A 15,096-nucleotide genomic window follows, 5' to 3' on the forward strand; every position below is an offset into this window, starting at 1 on the left:
TATGTACCCTATGATAAAATTATGTTTATTATATAATAACATTAGGTTTGCCCCCATTCACAATAATTTTTAGGTCCGCTACTGTCTATAATCATCAATCATATCTCACTCTGATTTTAATTTAACTCTTGTAATGATGAAAAATATCTATATATAATAAACATGCAAATTATATAATAAAAAAATAATATATTAATAAACAATGAATCAATAAAATAATTCAAAATCGCGCAAAGGCGTCTTTGGGTAAAATGCTACAAGTTCCATTCCAATAATAAAAATGCATAATTTTCTTCCGAAACACGTTCTAATTCTTATCATTATTCCAATTATCCTATTGCTTCATAGACTCCTAATGTTTTTTTCTTCTTTAATTAATGACCTAATAAATTATTTTAATTCTTATTTTCTCCCACCAAATAACAAACGACAACAACACACCTTGTTTTCCTTTAATTCCCATTTATTTTATTTTTTTAAAGCGAAAATAAAAAAAAAAGTTGAACTTAACAATTTTGGACAGAAAAAATATCTGTCAAACAAACATAAATTTAAAAAACCGCTACATTTTAGACAATCCAAAAAAATATGTATTTATATATGTATATGTGTACATATATAAATATATTTGTTTGTATGTATATATATATATATATTTGTATAAATGTTTGTATATATGTGTATTTTTTATTTTGTATATATATAGATATATTTTTATATAGGAGTATATATATTTATATTTGTATATAGATATGAAAATATATTTATATATATGTATTTTTTGCTTTTTATTTTAAATTTAAAAAAAATTAAAATTTTTTAATTTTTTTTTTCGTTTTTTTTGAAATATGATGTGTAGTAAAAAATTCCATGTGGTATGACATGTTAGCCGTCACACGAGTACTACATAAACTGTTAACGGATCGTTTTCTTATAATATCAATTTAGCTTCTAAATAAGAAAACACCCATTCATTAAACTTTCGTTCTCCGTTGCATTCTCTCGTCTTCTCTCTTTCCTTCGCGAAGCCTCCTCTCTCCCCTTCAAGCTTCAGACGACGAGGTGCAAGAGAGGGCTGTTCCTCACCGGAAATTACCATACAGACCTCGGAGATGGCTGAAATTCCGTGAATCTCCTTCATTCTTTCGGGTTTAGGTAAGGTTTCTATGGTTCCTTTACCTTTTCTCGATTCAAGTCTCAGACCCTAAACCCCCCTTTTTGCATACTCTATTTTCCTTTGGATCTTAGCTTTCTTGAAGGATTATCAATTGACTTGGTCGTGGCTTGCGTTTTTGCTGTCAAATCCGTTCGAGGTGAGTTTCGTTGGCTCATACTGTCGGTCCTTTATGGGTTCTTTGATATGCTCGATTTATGATGGAGTTTAGTGTTAAAATAGGTTGTTTAAGACTGTAAGGTGATAAAAATTCTTCATCAAAGGCTGTACCATTCGGTTTTACTCCGAAAACTCTGGGTTTTTTAATTATGTAGGTAGCTATACTTTAATGGTAGAGATATGACTGAATTTGATGTCGAATTGGTTGTTTGTGACGTTTGGTCGTCATAGGAAAATTTGAATGTTGGCCGAGTATTTATGTGATTTTATATGTAATGTGATAGTGGAATTCTACAATGATTCTTGTGTTTTGATGAGGTTTAAAGTATAGATGAGTGATTTTGAAAGCTTAGGAATGATGTACATAAATTCTATTTGGACGAGGATGGTGTTCGATGGAAATGTAAGGTTTTGATCGAATATATTTTACTTAAGAATTATAGTTTGGGTTATATTTTACTTAGGAATGATTATATTTATGTGTTGTTCATCATCTTCTAGCCTGTTACACATTAAACAGGTGTTTGATAATGCCTCAGGTAGTGTCCTTGTGTTAGAGACGTGGTTTGAGCTTCATGAGTATGGACAGACAGAGGACGCCTGGGAGCGTGAATCAGCATGTATTGGACTATCTGAGACGTAAACAGCTCACGAATCCTGCTTTCTTTTATGAGATCGAGGGTGGTGGTGAACTTGGTTCAGCAAATGTTTTCTGGGCTGATCCAAGTTCCATGATGAACTATGCCTACTTTGGTGATACTGTAGTATTTGACACTACCTATAGGTCTAACATGTATAGAGTGCCTTTCGCTGCTTTCACCGGGTTCAACCATCATGGGCAACCTGTTTTGTTTGGTTGTGCTCTGATACTCAATGAATCCGAGTCCTCATTTGCCTGGCTTTTCCATACTTGGATTCATGCAATGTCAGCTCGCCCTCCTGTCTCTATTACAATTGAGCCAGATCCACTGATACAGGTTGGTGCTGCTCAGGTCCTTAGTGGGACCCACATTCGTTTCTGTAGGTGGCTGATTCTTAGAGAAACCAAAGAGAAACTTGCTCACGTATATCAGTCTCATCCTTCTTTGGAATCTGAATTTAGAAGGTGCATTAATGAAACAGAAACAATCAGTGAGTTTGAGGCATCTTGGGACTCCATTGTCAGAAGATACTATCTTCTGGACAACGACTGGCTTCAATCGATATACAGCGCTCGGCAACAGTGGATCCCTGCGTACATTCGGGACACCTTTTATGGAGAGCTGTCTGCAAATGATGGAAGTGGTATTTTGAACTTGTTCTTTGATGGGTTTGTGAATGCATCAACAACGATGCTATTGCTGATAAAACAGTATGAGAAAGCAATTGATAGCTGGCGTGAGAAAGAAATGAAAGCTGAATACGAAACAACTAACTCTATGTCGATTCTGAAGACCCCATCTTCCATGGAGAAGCAAGCGGCAAGCCTCTATACAAGAGCAGTATTTGTGAAATTCCAGGAGGAGTTGGTCGAGTCGTTCGCAAATCCTGCAACTAGGATTAGTGATTCGGGAACTGTTACCACTTACCGTGTTGCTATATTGGGAGAAGTGTGTAAAGGTCATACTGTCGGTTTTGACTCACTTGAGGTGAAAGCTAATTGCAACTGTCGAATGTTCGAATATTCAGGGATCATTTGTAGACACATATTGGCTGTCTTCAGGGCAAGAAATATACTTACACTTCCATCTCGGTATGTATTAAAGCGGTGGACCAGAGAAGCAAAAACCAGATGCACTGAGGAAGAACCACAGACTGCCAATGGTTGTCAAGAATCTTTAACTGCACACTTTAACACTCTACGGCAGGAAGCAATCAAGTATGTGGAGGAAGGGGCGAAGTCTATTCAGATTTATCATGTTGCAATGGATGCATTGGACAAGGCTGCCAAGAAGGTTGCTGCTGCAAGAAACAAGCTCAAGGAAACCACAACTGGAGCTGCACTTGCCAAAGGGGAAACTTGCGGGTTGCAAGAAGCTCAAGAGGCTGAAAATGCAGTGAATCAGCCAGAAGTTAGTGAATTATCCTACCTTCAGCTATCATTACTAATACACTCATACAAAATCCTTGGGTTTTATTTCCTTTGGATTATATGCTTTCACAATATCTGAAGTTTTCAGTTCATTTTCGTCAGGATGACAAGGAAAGGACAATCTATGAATTGACAACTGAGTTGGAGAGGACAAATCAGCGCTGCGAAGTTTATCGGACAAACTTGTTGTCTATTTTGAGAGACATTGAAGAACAGAAGTTTCAGCTATCCCTCAAGGTACAGTTGAGAGAGTGAACACCGTCTTAGACCACTTTTGGTAAGACTGTAAGGTGAAAAAAATTCTTCATCAAAGGCTGTACCAAATGACAAGGCGAGTGGCTCGGTTTTACTCCGAAAACTTTAGGTTTTTTATTTATGTAGGTAGCTATACTTTAATGGTAGAGCTATGACTGAATTTTGGTATCAAATTGGTTGTTTGTGACGTTTGATCGTCATAGGAAAATTTGAATTTTTTTTTGGTAAAAACTGAATTTTATAAATACTAAATTTTACAAAATATTCGGCATTCAATCCGATATGTCATACAAAAGATGGATTCCATCTTTTCTGGGTTAACACAACTCTTCTGGAACGGAAACAAAAAACTAGCGGAGAAACCCAAATACAAGTTCTACAACTGGTTAGGGGTTTAGGGGTTTAGGGGCTCGAGGTTCGGGGTTTCAGGCTTCGGGGGTTGGGTTTCGAGTTTCGGATTTTGGATTTTGGATTTCGGGGTTAGGGGTTAGAGGTTTAGGGTTTAGGGCTCGGGTCTCAGGGTTTTGGGTTTCAGGGTTCAGGTTTCGGGTTTGGGGCTCGGGGTTCGGGGCTGGGGTTTAGGAATTAGAGGTTCGGGATTAAGGTTTAGGGGTTCAAGATTCATGGTTTCAGGGTTTTGGGGTTTGGGGTTCGGGGTCAGGGGCCAGGGTAGATCAGAAAAGGGCTATTTATTGATTGCGACAAGTGGCGGACTAAACCAACAATGAACAGGGGTGAGTCACTGCTGCTGCTGCAGGCGTTTTCTGCTATTTCATCTTTTTTTTTTGTATACCTTTTCTCATCTATTTCTTCTTCTGCTGCTGCTTCTGCAGATAATAGATGTTGTAGTTGCTGCTTATATTCTAAACGCCACTCTGGTGGTGCCCAAGCTGGACCAGAAATCGTATTGGAAGGACTCGAGGTCCATTCTATTTCACTGTGTGTATGATTTGAATACTTTTTCCTCCTATATTCTAACTCTTCCTTTCTCTGCAGCAATTTTGGGGAAATCTTTGATGTCGATTGGTTCATTTCCTATCTCTCAAAGGACGTTAAGATAATCAAAGAACTGCCTCAAGAACAAGGAAAATTCCCCCGGCAGCACACTATGTGCGTTCCCAGGAAATGCACACTATCGTGCTATCTTCATTGTGTTTTGCCCCTTCTTACAAAGAAACATGTTAGTGAAACAAATGTTGAATTACAATTTTGCACCATGTTTTTTGACAGTTCTTGACAGGAAATGCATGAGCTAAATACTGATGATTTGAATCTTCCTTCTGAATTAAGTTACAACTTCAAAAATGTATGATCTGATGGTGCAGGCGGTTGAACTCAGCAAATTCGATTACAGGCTCTCAAGTAAGCTGGACGCCAACTTACAGAGGCTAAGATGTAGAGTTAACTACCACGCCTTGAGATATACACAATCTACTGACAAAATGGGCAAACTTCTTGTTGAAAGGATGAGAAAGCAAGCCCAGCATTTCGTTGCTTTTCGTCTCAGGTATTAACATAACTATGAGGAAACATGGTGTTTTAGCATGTTGGTTTTTAAGAAGATTCTGTGTTTCTGCTTCCCTTTTTCTCTTCTACTTGGCAGGCACTTTTCCAGTATATCTCCATTTTTTTTTTTGCTTCACTTCCTTGAGTAAGCTTGTGACTAAGAAAATTCTGGAAAATGTTTTAGGTTCGAACCTGATATGCTTGCGTTCTCTGGATGCTTATTCGGCGGCGGGGACAAGGAGAGGGCCGAACTGGGAGCCATCAGAACAAGATGGAAAACTTTACATGTGAGTCTTCACACGCATCTTTTGTCTGCATTATACATTTTCAATAAAAATATAAAAAAATTTATTAGTTTTAACATATTCCACATACTCATAAATCACAGTCGTTTGAGACCTTTTACGCTTTTTCACCACGACAAGTTCCTTTCAAGTTGATCTTCTGTATTCATCTTGCTCTTGCCAATATACTCACCCAGATCTCTGGCTCAGTGCTCCGAAAAGACTCACAACTGTGGTTGCTATAATTTGCAGACCGCAAATCCTGACAAGGTACGGAGACATGGTCGATGTCCACTGACGCCAGAAGAGATTGGTCTGATGCTTAGAGCATTATGTTTTGGGAGCGATGTTCACTTGTACGTGGCGTCAGGTGAGGTGTAAGGAGGAGATAAGACAATAGCTCCACTGCGAGCTCTGTTTCCAAATCTCCATACCAAAGAGACCTTGACCTTCATGGAGGAGTTGGCGCCGTTTGCTCAGTTCTCGTCGTGCATGGCTGCTCTTGACTTCATGGTCTGTGATGATAGTGATGCATTCGTCACCAACAACAACGTTATCATGGCTAGGATTTTAGCAGGACGAAGGTATTCTCTCCCTCTCTCTCTCTCTCTCTCTCTCTCTCTCTCCCTAGGGGTCATTGCAAAACAGATCAGTTGAGGCATTCGCATGTCTTTGCAGGCGATACTTTGGACACAAAGTCACGATCCATCCAAACGCCAAGAAACTCCACAAGCTCTTCACGAACCGAAACAACATGACATGGGACGAATTTGCATTCAAGCTCAGGAGATATCAGCAAGGGTGCATGGGTGAACCAGATGAAATAAAACCAGGACACGGCGAGTTCCACGAGAATCCTTCGTCCTGCATCTGCCGAATCTCTGAAGCGGCACACATGGAACATACAAGGGACAAAGAAACAGGATATCTAACAGAGGATGAGCCAGATCTGTCTGATTCAGAGTACTCAGAGATGGCCAATGTCCCTGTCACAGATGCAGGCTCAAGTAGATTGTTGCTGAAATCAGATCAGGCCGAAGTTGATGAGGTATTCTCAGACTGTTCATAAACTTCGGCCTCATTTGGGTTCCATTGATAAACAGTCTCTCTGTGGTTACCGCCATGTACACAAGTTTCTGAATCTGTAAATACATACATACGTACGTACGAAGGAGTGCATTCTTCGGCAAAGATATATTTGGACTTTGGGAATAATGCATTATGCATCATTTTAAGACAAGCTCCGGTAGATATTAATGTATAAAAAATATTATTATAATATCTCCAACTAGTGCATCAATTTAAGAGCATGGAGCCTGTGTTTTGTGGGGGGAGTGGGCTAGTGGGAGACAAGAAGGGTTCGAATCTTTAATGGGCCGGGATGGCGAAGGTTGTCACTCAAAACAAAGAGTAGAGTAGGTGGCTCCGAAACCCCAAAAGGAGTGTATTATATTAAGCTGATAAAGCTGCTATGGGCCAAATATGTAAAAAACCCAAAAAAGGAATTACAACACACAAAAATCTGTACACGTATAAACCTCCTGAGAATATAGAAAAGATTTGAATGGTATTGGTTTTTATTTTGGGTTTTTGGTTTTATTGGGTTTTTGGCTTTAGTTTTTGGTTTTTGGTTTTTAGTTTTTGGTTTTTGACTTTTGGATTCTGAAAGTTTATAAATCTAAAAAAAGGTGGTTTTTAGTTTTTAGTTGATTTTTTTTTATAAAAAGTTTGATATGCTCGATTCATTATGGAGTTTAGTGTTAAAATGGGTTGCTTAAGAGTGCAAGGTGGATACAAATTCTTCACGAAAGGTTGTCCCAAAAATCAAAGCTGGATGACTCAGAAAACTCTAGATTTTTGTTTGTATAGGTGGCTATACTTTAATGGCAGGGATATGACTGAATTTCAATATCGAATTTATGTGATTCTGTATCCAATGTGGCTGTGAATCTCTGTAATGATTCATGTGTTCCAATTCCATATCGATTCTTATAGGAAGAAAGTGGCATTCCGACATATTCCTGGGAACAGTCGAAAACAATGGGAAGGAGAAACACGTACGCGAGGCCCCGAGAGTGGTCACGAATTTCACCGTGGATCTGCTCGAGTTGAGGGCTCAGAGCGAACAGAGATCCGCAACCGGCAAACCCTAGCAAACTGGGAAGCCTTTGCACGCTCGAATCAACCCAACGAGCTCCCCGAAACCCTAAACCCTAGCAGGAGAGAAGAAATTGTCGAGCAGAGACGGAAGGAAGAAAACGGGGCGTGGAGAGGCACTGAAAAATATGTGGATGAAACCAAAAGCCGACGTGGCTTATCCACCGCTGCAAGAAACGAAGACTACGTGGAGGGCATTGAAGTTCAGGAATATATACCTTCTTTTCTTCAACCATCGGTTGCCTGCCAAATGGAGGTCCTTCGCCCCCTTCGGATACCGGTTCCGAAATGCGGATCTCCGAGAGGGAAGATGGTGGTACAGCTGCGTCCTATTCTTCATGCGAACCACTTGGTTCAGCATCGTCGGCGTAGGCGTCGGCGGCTTCTGAGGTCGGAAGCGACGGGGGGTCGGTCGCCGGAGGCGGCGGGAGGGAAGATGGTGGTACAGCTGGTGGGAGCGTTCAACGAGGTGACGGAGAGGATGAACTCGGTGTGGCTGTCGACGTGCTCCTCGAGGCTTCTCTTCAAGGCCTTGAAGCTCTCTATCCCCATCTTACAGTCTCTTCCTCCAGCCCCTGACGGCCGCTCTCCTCTCTCCAAGGCTCTCTCCCTTGCTCTTCTTCTCGCCGATCTCCAGGTTCCTTTCCTTCTCTTTCTCTCAAACTATGGTGATTGAACTTAATTACGCGCTCGATTATGCATTCCCACGGTTTCCTGTGGTTGATTCGGTGCGAACAATCGGAGAAAGGAGCGTTTGAATGCTACGAAATTCAAGTAAGAAAGGAAAGTCGAGGAGGGATAACTAGAGTCGAAGTGTCTGCTCACTTTCGCTGTGCAGCCATCTGCTGTACTCTTGCTAAGTCATCCTGGTCATCTGTGACTAGACATTAAAATGAAAACATCCGAGTAGGTTCTGTCGTTGACCTGAGAGTTGAAATGGATGGTGAATGGTATGATAATAGACTCTTTGAAATCTAGGACTGTGAAGAAAAAACTGACTTACCACTGCTTGGCCCAGCAAGTTAGTATCTGCTCATCAGTCACTTTTGCCTTGATCTTGTTTTATGATCGTTGCAGATGGATGGAGAAGTGATCTCGGCGAGCATATTGAGCGAGATTGTAGAGGCAGGTGCAATATCCATTTATGAAGTTAGAGACCGGATTAGTACTGGCACTGCTCATTTGCTGCACGAGATTGTCCGCATGAAAAGCATCCCATTTAAGATTGATGTGTTAGATGACGAGACCGCAGCTGCCCTGAGGAAGTTCTACCTCACATACTATGATGTCAGAGCTGTGATCATGGACCTCATTCTGAAGCTTGACAAGATGAGGCATTTAGATCACTTGCCGAGATATAGCCAGCAGATGCTCTCGCTCGAGGTGATGAAGATCTATGCTCCATTGGCTCACACTGTGGGAGCCAATCGCCTATCCTTGGAGCTCGAGGACCTCTCTTTCAGCCACCTTTTCCCGTACTCATATCTCTATCTTGATTCTTGGTTAAGAAATCATGAGTCCGGGTCTACGCCTCTGATAGATGTGTACAAAGAGCATCTTCATCAGGCTTTGAAGGCTGATCCAGCCTTGGCCACGATGACGGATGATGTTATTGTAAAAGGTCGATATAAAAGCCGGTACAGCATGATGAAGAAGCTCTTGAGAGATGGGCGTAAGCCCGAAGAAGTGAACGATGTGCTCGGATTACGAGTGATATTGATGCCGAGTTCTGCTGCAGACACTGCTAACACGGGAGAAGAAGCTTGCTACAGGACCCGTCAAATTATCCAATCTTTGTGGAAGGAGATACCAGAGAGAACGAAAGATTACATTGCGCATCCAAAAGCAAATGGGTATAGGAGTTTACACATGGCGGTGGATGTGAGCGAGAGGGGTCGGGTGAGACCTCTGATGGAGATACAGATACGGACAACAGATATGGATGCATTGGCAAACGCTGGCACTGCATCACATTCGTTGTACAAGGGTGGTCTAACAGACCCCGAAGAGGTAAGTTGGTGGATGATTGGCTTCAACTTTCAGAGTTGGGATGTTGGGAAGGGCTGGGACAAGCTCTCCAACAGTGAAGTGGGGGCCATAGGGCTAATTGACCCCTTACCCAATGAACTGACTGACTAGTTTGCTTTGATGGGGGAAAAAACAGGCAAAGCGGATAAAGGCGATAATGATGGCTGCTACAGAACTTGCTGAGATACGGATGAAGGATCTTTCGTATGGCAAAAGCCAAGGTTGGAAGGGAAAGCAAAGAGAGGGAGAGGGAGTATTCTCACTGCTTGACAAGAACGGGGATGGAAGGATAAGCATAGAGGAGCTAATAGAGGTGATGGAAGAGCTGGGAGCCCCAGGAGAGGATGCGGAGGAGATGATGCAGCTTCTGGACTTGAACAATGACGGGTCTCTGAGTTGTGATGAATTCGACAACTTCCAAAAACAGGTACGTCGGTTCCAAAATTTAATGAATTAAGATTTTTTTTTAGTGTGGAGATATGTGAGGGTAGTTGTGATGTGGGGCGCAGGTGGAGTTTACCAGGAAATTGGAAGAAAAGGATCGAGAGTACAGGAGCATGCTGGATGAGAAACTTCATCAAGTTTCATCATCATCATCTCCTCTGGTTTGATTCAGCTCAACAGCAGGGAGCTCGGCAATGCACACCCACTTCCTAATCATTCCTGAATTGTGCCATTTGAAACTAGTATCGTGTATGTATATACATAAATGGGGGATGCAAACAAATAATTATGCACATAGAGAGTGTGTGTGTGTGTGTGTGATACAAACTGCAAATGGTATGGGATTGCATCCGCTTGCACATTCTGTTTTACAAAGGGAATAGAGGGTGATAGCGGCAGATTGATGACGATTCCAATGCTGATCCCGTGGGCTTTTCCTCCCTACATCTTCAATGGACTCTCTTCTAACCATAAATTCCACTACTTAAATACATGAATTTATCCTTTTTATTTCCTTTTTTTTTATTATAATTGTACTAATGATTTTTTTTTTACATTACATTCTTTCCGGCAAGTGAAAAACCATGCGCCGGGGATTTGCATCTAAAACGGGAGACTGGAGGGAGAGGAGAGGAGAGGAGGGGGTCAAGAAGCCTTGGCAAGGGCTTTAGAATTGGCGTGTGTGCCCACTTCATCTACCACTCTTTCATACAACTGCATCCACAATCATTGCCAAACATCCTCTTTGACGTATGTAAATACGTTAAAATAGATATGGGAGAAAAATAGAGCCGTTCATTACCTGTCTATAAAGGGATGAATCCCCGTGCACTTTCCTGAGTTCAACCACGTTCAATGACGCACTTATCTCCATCACCTGTTCACAAGACCATTTCACAACCCACCCGTACATTTATATTCAGAAAACAGCATCATCAACGACAACAACATGGAATGACAGCTCTTTACACCAGCGGTGGGTGGGAGTTTGCGTACCTCAGCTGTCACAGATAAACCACCGCCTTCAACTGTCTGACCTCTTTCCTCCGTTACTTTCAACTGCACCCACCACCACCAAAAACCTCCTTCTTAGCAGAGTCTTGACGAAAAGACATATGCGTATGTATGTATGTACGTATGTATGTATGTATATATATAGATATATATCCCAAGTTACAGCAAATATAGCAGAAACCCAAAAAAAAACCCTCACCTTTCCATGTTTCTTCTGCACCCTGTATCCCATCTCCTCAACAGTTCTTTCGATTTTCTCTAGCAAATCTTTCCCACAGCTATCCGACGTGAACCTGACCTTCCTCTCTGATACATCCTGCGCATACAACCAAACTTTTATATACGATTGTCATCCCATTATATATATGATGAGGCTAGTTTCCTTAACCCCATAGAAATCTCAAGTATCTGCCTCATTCTTTTTCCATTTAACATCACGCAGTCAATGCTGCTATCCACTCTGTCAAAGCTTTAATCACTTTAGACGCTCCAAAACAAACAACTTTTTATTTCACCTGACCTGAATACCAATGCTAAGGCTAAAAGGCTTTCCAGTCTTTTGTCAAGGTACAGTTTCTGAGCCTAAAACCTTTATCGATAACTAATTTTCATTTCGGCCTACCTATCTCCCTAAAGAGACAAATCATCCCCCCCTATTACCCTTTTCCAGAACCCTTACCTCTTTCTCGAAGAAACCAGACAAATCAAGGAACGATGACATTCCGATCAACTGAAATGCATTGATCACGGTGGGGGAATCAGGGCCTTTGCCTTCTTCAAATCCCTTTTCCAGAGAAAACAAAAAAAAAATGATTCAGCACAATATTCTTGATTCCTTTTGGGATAAGTGCAGAGTAAACTCGAATTGTATAGAAAGAAGACACAGCAAAAAAGAAGCAAGGGTATATATAGCCACAAAGTCATACAACTTCTTGGATCGAGAAGTCTTCATCATCAATGTGAACATCTTCGTCGTCGTCATCGTAGTTTGAAGGAGTGTAGGCATGCTGGAACCATTCACTGGATTTAATCCCAGTGATAGTTATCCTCTTGACTGGGTTTGGATCAAGCATTCTCTTGATCATGGTTCTGGCGCCTGGTGATAGCCACTTTGGTATTGGAGGGTCCCCTTTGCAGATCTGACAGGATAAAGTTATATTTGACTTAGTGCCAAGGGTAAAACTAGAGCTTTGAATATCAAGGAGAAAGAAAAGGCATTACCTTCTGGTAAAGAACTGCAAGGTTTCTATCATCAAAGGGGAGACATCCGGTGAGAATAACATACAAGATAACACCACACGACCATATATCTGATGCTGCACCATCATAGCCCCTGTTGGCAAGAACCTCAGGCGCAACATAGTTAGGACTACCGCAGGTGGTGTGTAGCAATCCATCGTCCTAGTATTTCAGTGCAAAAGAAAAAAGTCAGAACATGAACACTTTGTTGCCAATGCTAAGCTTTGGGAGACTGCCAATTACCCTAAAATGCTGAGGCAGAGCACTGAGGCCGAAATCAGTGATCTTAATGTTTCCCTTTGTATCAAGGAGAACATTCTCTAGCTGCATCGCGGAAGGAAAGGGCTGATGGAAATCAGAACACATGGAACTATTACTATTAAGTTTAAGGCTTTTGCGACGAGAAAATACAACCTTGAGATCCCTGTGAAAAACGCCCTTGCTGTGACAGTAGCTGATTCCGTCGATCAGCTGCTGAAACATTTTTCTCCCCTCAGTTTCTGGTAGCTTTCCTTTGGAGACCTGAGACATATTATTGTGGTTTTAGACTGAAAATCACGGGCAGAAAGGCAGTAAGTTTAAGAATCATCCCAAGAAGCACAAGTCTTACAATTCTGTCAAATAATTCTCCTCCGGTTATGCATTCTAACACCATGTAAATCTTAGTTTTGCTAGCCAAGACCTGCATGATCACCAGAAGGAATTGGTATATCAAGTCAATCATAATAAAAATTAGAGAGCATTAAAACCCATCATTAACTCTATATACGTCTCATGAGAACCCAAGAGGACGACTTGGTGCGCCACAAAAAACTTTAAATCTAGAATCCATTTCCATAAGTTCCAAGACTTCGTCGGGACTAGACTGGAAAACTGAAGGACCAAGATTTACATATCCATGCAAGACGAACGTTTTACTAGGATCTCGTAGATTAGTCAAGGTGGACAAAGTCTCCATTGGATTCTAAAGGAAGCATCCAAAATGGGATTGCTTAACCGCGGGATTTGGTTAATACTCTAGCGAGGCAAGCAATCATAGATTGGAGATGATTAGAAGTCAGCAACATAGGTGCCCCACGTTTGGACCACAGGGATTGCGAAAGAAAATGCAATACGCAAACAATATTTTATAATTACTGCTAATCGAGATGGCTCCACATGATATGGAAACTGTGACGAGCACCGCATCCTGCATTATTTATGGACGCTTTGGGGCCCACTTTGAAAGGAAAAGGTCAAATTTGGGTTTCGGGATGAGAAACAAAATTAAAACGAGGAAAATAATCTGGAACAAGCAGAAGGACGTGGCCCAGGAAAATGCAAAGAGAGAAAAATAAACCAAAGGAACGTGCTTGAATTCTGATCCAAGCAATCAGCATTCGTCCGAGTAGACAAAGAGAACGAGCATATCTATCGACAATTCATCGACAAACGCGTTCTCCGATTTCGTGCACGAATTAAATAGAACATACCGTGATTTTAGAGATATCCAAAAAAAATGAAAAAAAAAGGAAGAAAGAATGGGAGAGAGACCTCGTATAATCGGACGATGTTGGGATGCTTTAGCAGTTTCAGCGTTCGGATCTCACGCTTAATCTGCGAGAAAATCGAAAGGAAAGAGAGCAGGGAAACTAGGTCAGCGGAAATGCGAACAAGAGTAAATGAAACGGAGAGGGAGTAGGTAAATGTGAGGAACCTGGAAGGAGACGTTGAGATGAGCGATGCGGGACTTGTCGATGATCTTGATGGCGAAGGAATCGCCAGAGACAGTGTCCCTCGCGAATTTGACTTTGCCGAAATTGCCTTCACCAAGAGTCCTCCCGAGCTCGTACTTCCCCAGCCACATTCCCTTCTTCGCCGCCGCCGCCGTTTCTTCTCGATTTCTCACCATCCAAACACCTCCCGGATGATCCGATTCCCAAAACAATTCGATTGTTTATCTAATTCAACAGACTGTATTGTAAGCTATTCCACCCTATGCATGTATACGCGTCTGCTGTATATATATACACACACACACAAACGCAGAGACGCGGGCGAGCGAGAGAGAGCGAGAGTCCCCACGCCACTTCCCTTTGCTTTCTCTTCCCCTCCCCTCTCTCCGCCCCCTTCAACTTATATTCACAATTATTATTTTCTTTTCGGAAACTTTTAAATTTATATACCCAACCAACCCAACAAGGATACATATCATATTCTTCCTCTCTGTGGCCACAAAGTATCTCCTTTAAAAAAAACATTTAATTTAATTTGTGGTGATATATCCAGAAATAACACAACTAGATCTTTGGATTTTCTTTTGATCAAATATAGAAATTCACCTCCTAAAGAAACCAAATTACACATTTGGGTTTCAATTTTTTTTTTTTTAAAAAATACCAAATACATGTATTTTATCTTTTGTGACAATTTATTCGGAATATAATACAAGGGTGAGCCAGAGGGAAGCGTATCGTGTCCCCCCACGGAAGTTTGTGCCGTGTAAATCATTTCTGCGTCTACGAAACCAATAACCAAACTATTTCTTTTGTTTTTCATCATTGACATTGAGGCCATGGGGGCAATTTATTGAATAACAGATACTTTGGGTAAAAATGTTCACTTTCTCGCCACATTTGTGTTTTTTCTTCCACGTGAAATCATTAAATTCTAAATAAAGTAATTAATTAACAGATAAATGCATCAATTTTTTGCCATTTCCAACCGACGGGGTGGGCGGTGGTGCGGCCGCCTCGCCACTCACGTCGGTCGTATTTTCTGATACA

The 15,096-nt window shown here is 41.3% G+C and overlaps 3 protein-coding genes and 1 pseudogene across 7 annotated transcripts; 3 read left to right on the plus strand and 1 right to left on the minus strand.

Moving 5' to 3' along the window:
- Positions 1 to 962: 962 nt before the first annotated feature.
- Positions 963 to 6,689, plus strand: LOC104824716 (protein FAR1-RELATED SEQUENCE 9). Of its 4 annotated transcripts, none has more exons than XM_019203885.1 (10): positions 963 to 1,155; positions 1,249 to 1,313; positions 1,854 to 3,384; positions 3,507 to 4,393; positions 4,493 to 4,581; positions 4,656 to 4,839; positions 4,985 to 5,166; positions 5,350 to 5,452; positions 5,702 to 6,033; positions 6,128 to 6,689. In XM_019203885.1, the coding sequence occupies exons 3-4, from the start codon at positions 1,909 to 1,911 to the stop codon at positions 3,657 to 3,659; spliced, it is 1,629 nt and encodes a 542-aa protein (XP_019059430.1). In that variant the 5' UTR covers positions 963 to 1,155; positions 1,249 to 1,313; positions 1,854 to 1,908; the 3' UTR covers positions 3,660 to 4,393; positions 4,493 to 4,581; positions 4,656 to 4,839; positions 4,985 to 5,166; positions 5,350 to 5,452; positions 5,702 to 6,033; positions 6,128 to 6,689. The 4 variants fall into 4 exon arrangements, with proteins under 4 accessions (XP_019059430.1, XP_019059429.1, XP_019059431.1 ...); XM_019203884.1 differs by having other exon boundaries at positions 1,873 to 3,384; XM_019203886.1 differs by having other exon boundaries at positions 1,873 to 3,384; positions 4,656 to 4,769.
- Positions 4,265 to 6,689, plus strand: LOC104824717 (annotated as a pseudogene).
- A 575-nt stretch (positions 6,690 to 7,264) lies between these two features.
- Positions 7,265 to 10,439, plus strand: LOC104824719 (probable GTP diphosphokinase CRSH, chloroplastic). The gene is made up of 4 exons (XM_010556842.1): positions 7,265 to 8,243; positions 8,684 to 9,616; positions 9,771 to 10,061; positions 10,144 to 10,439. The coding sequence occupies exons 1-4, from the start codon at positions 7,407 to 7,409 to the stop codon at positions 10,243 to 10,245; spliced, it is 2,163 nt and encodes a 720-aa protein (XP_010555144.1). The 5' UTR covers positions 7,265 to 7,406; the 3' UTR covers positions 10,246 to 10,439.
- LOC104824718 (CBL-interacting serine/threonine-protein kinase 1) lies at positions 10,397 to 14,439 on the minus strand. Of its 2 annotated transcripts, XM_010556841.2 has the most exons (12): positions 14,028 to 14,439; positions 13,865 to 13,927; positions 12,942 to 13,013; positions 12,746 to 12,853; positions 12,575 to 12,655; positions 12,314 to 12,493; positions 12,019 to 12,231; positions 11,772 to 11,876; positions 11,292 to 11,408; positions 11,075 to 11,137; positions 10,881 to 10,955; positions 10,397 to 10,792 (listed from the first exon to the last, which is right to left on the minus strand). In XM_010556841.2, exons 1-12 carry the CDS (start codon positions 14,220 to 14,222, stop codon positions 10,724 to 10,726), a joined length of 1,341 nt encoding a protein of 446 aa, XP_010555143.1. In that variant the 5' UTR covers positions 14,223 to 14,439; the 3' UTR covers positions 10,397 to 10,723. The 2 variants fall into 2 exon arrangements, with proteins under 2 accessions (XP_010555143.1, XP_019059426.1); XM_019203881.1 differs by lacking the exons at positions 13,865 to 13,927; positions 14,028 to 14,439 and adding an exon at positions 13,243 to 13,788.
- Positions 14,440 to 15,096: the final 657 nt, after the last annotated feature.

The sequence above is a fragment of the Tarenaya hassleriana genome, unplaced genomic scaffold (genome assembly GCF_000463585.1).
Source record: "Tarenaya hassleriana unplaced genomic scaffold, ASM46358v1 Cleome41, whole genome shotgun sequence".
In the NCBI taxonomy this organism is placed as follows: Eukaryota; Viridiplantae; Streptophyta; class Magnoliopsida; order Brassicales; family Cleomaceae; genus Tarenaya; species Tarenaya hassleriana.

Coding starts and splice junctions, on each gene's coding strand:
- LOC104824716 (XM_019203885.1), top strand. CDS start 1,909: ATGAGTATGGACAGACAGAGGACGCCTGGGAGCGTGAATCAGCATGTA. Junction 3,385..3,506: donor ATGCAGTGAATCAGCCAGAA/GTTAGTGAATTA, acceptor CATTTTCGTCAG/GATGACAAGGAAAGGACAAT.
- LOC104824719 (XM_010556842.1), top strand. CDS start 7,407: ATGATTCATGTGTTCCAATTCCATATCGATTCTTATAGGAAGAAAGTG. Junction 8,244..8,683: donor TTCTTCTCGCCGATCTCCAG/GTTCCTTTCCTT, acceptor TGATCGTTGCAG/ATGGATGGAGAAGTGATCTC. Junction 9,617..9,770: donor GTCTAACAGACCCCGAAGAG/GTAAGTTGGTGG, acceptor GGGAAAAAACAG/GCAAAGCGGATAAAGGCGAT.
- LOC104824718 (XM_010556841.2), bottom strand. CDS start 14,222: ATGGTGAGAAATCGAGAAGAAACGGCGGCGGCGGCGAAGAAGGGAATG. Junction 12,494..12,574: donor CTCTGCCTCAGCATTTTAGG/GTAATTGGCAGT, acceptor CTGAAATACTAG/GACGATGGATTGCTACACAC. Junction 11,409..11,771: donor CTGGTTTCTTCGAGAAAGAG/GTAAGGGTTCTG, acceptor TTGTATGCGCAG/GATGTATCAGAGAGGAAGGT.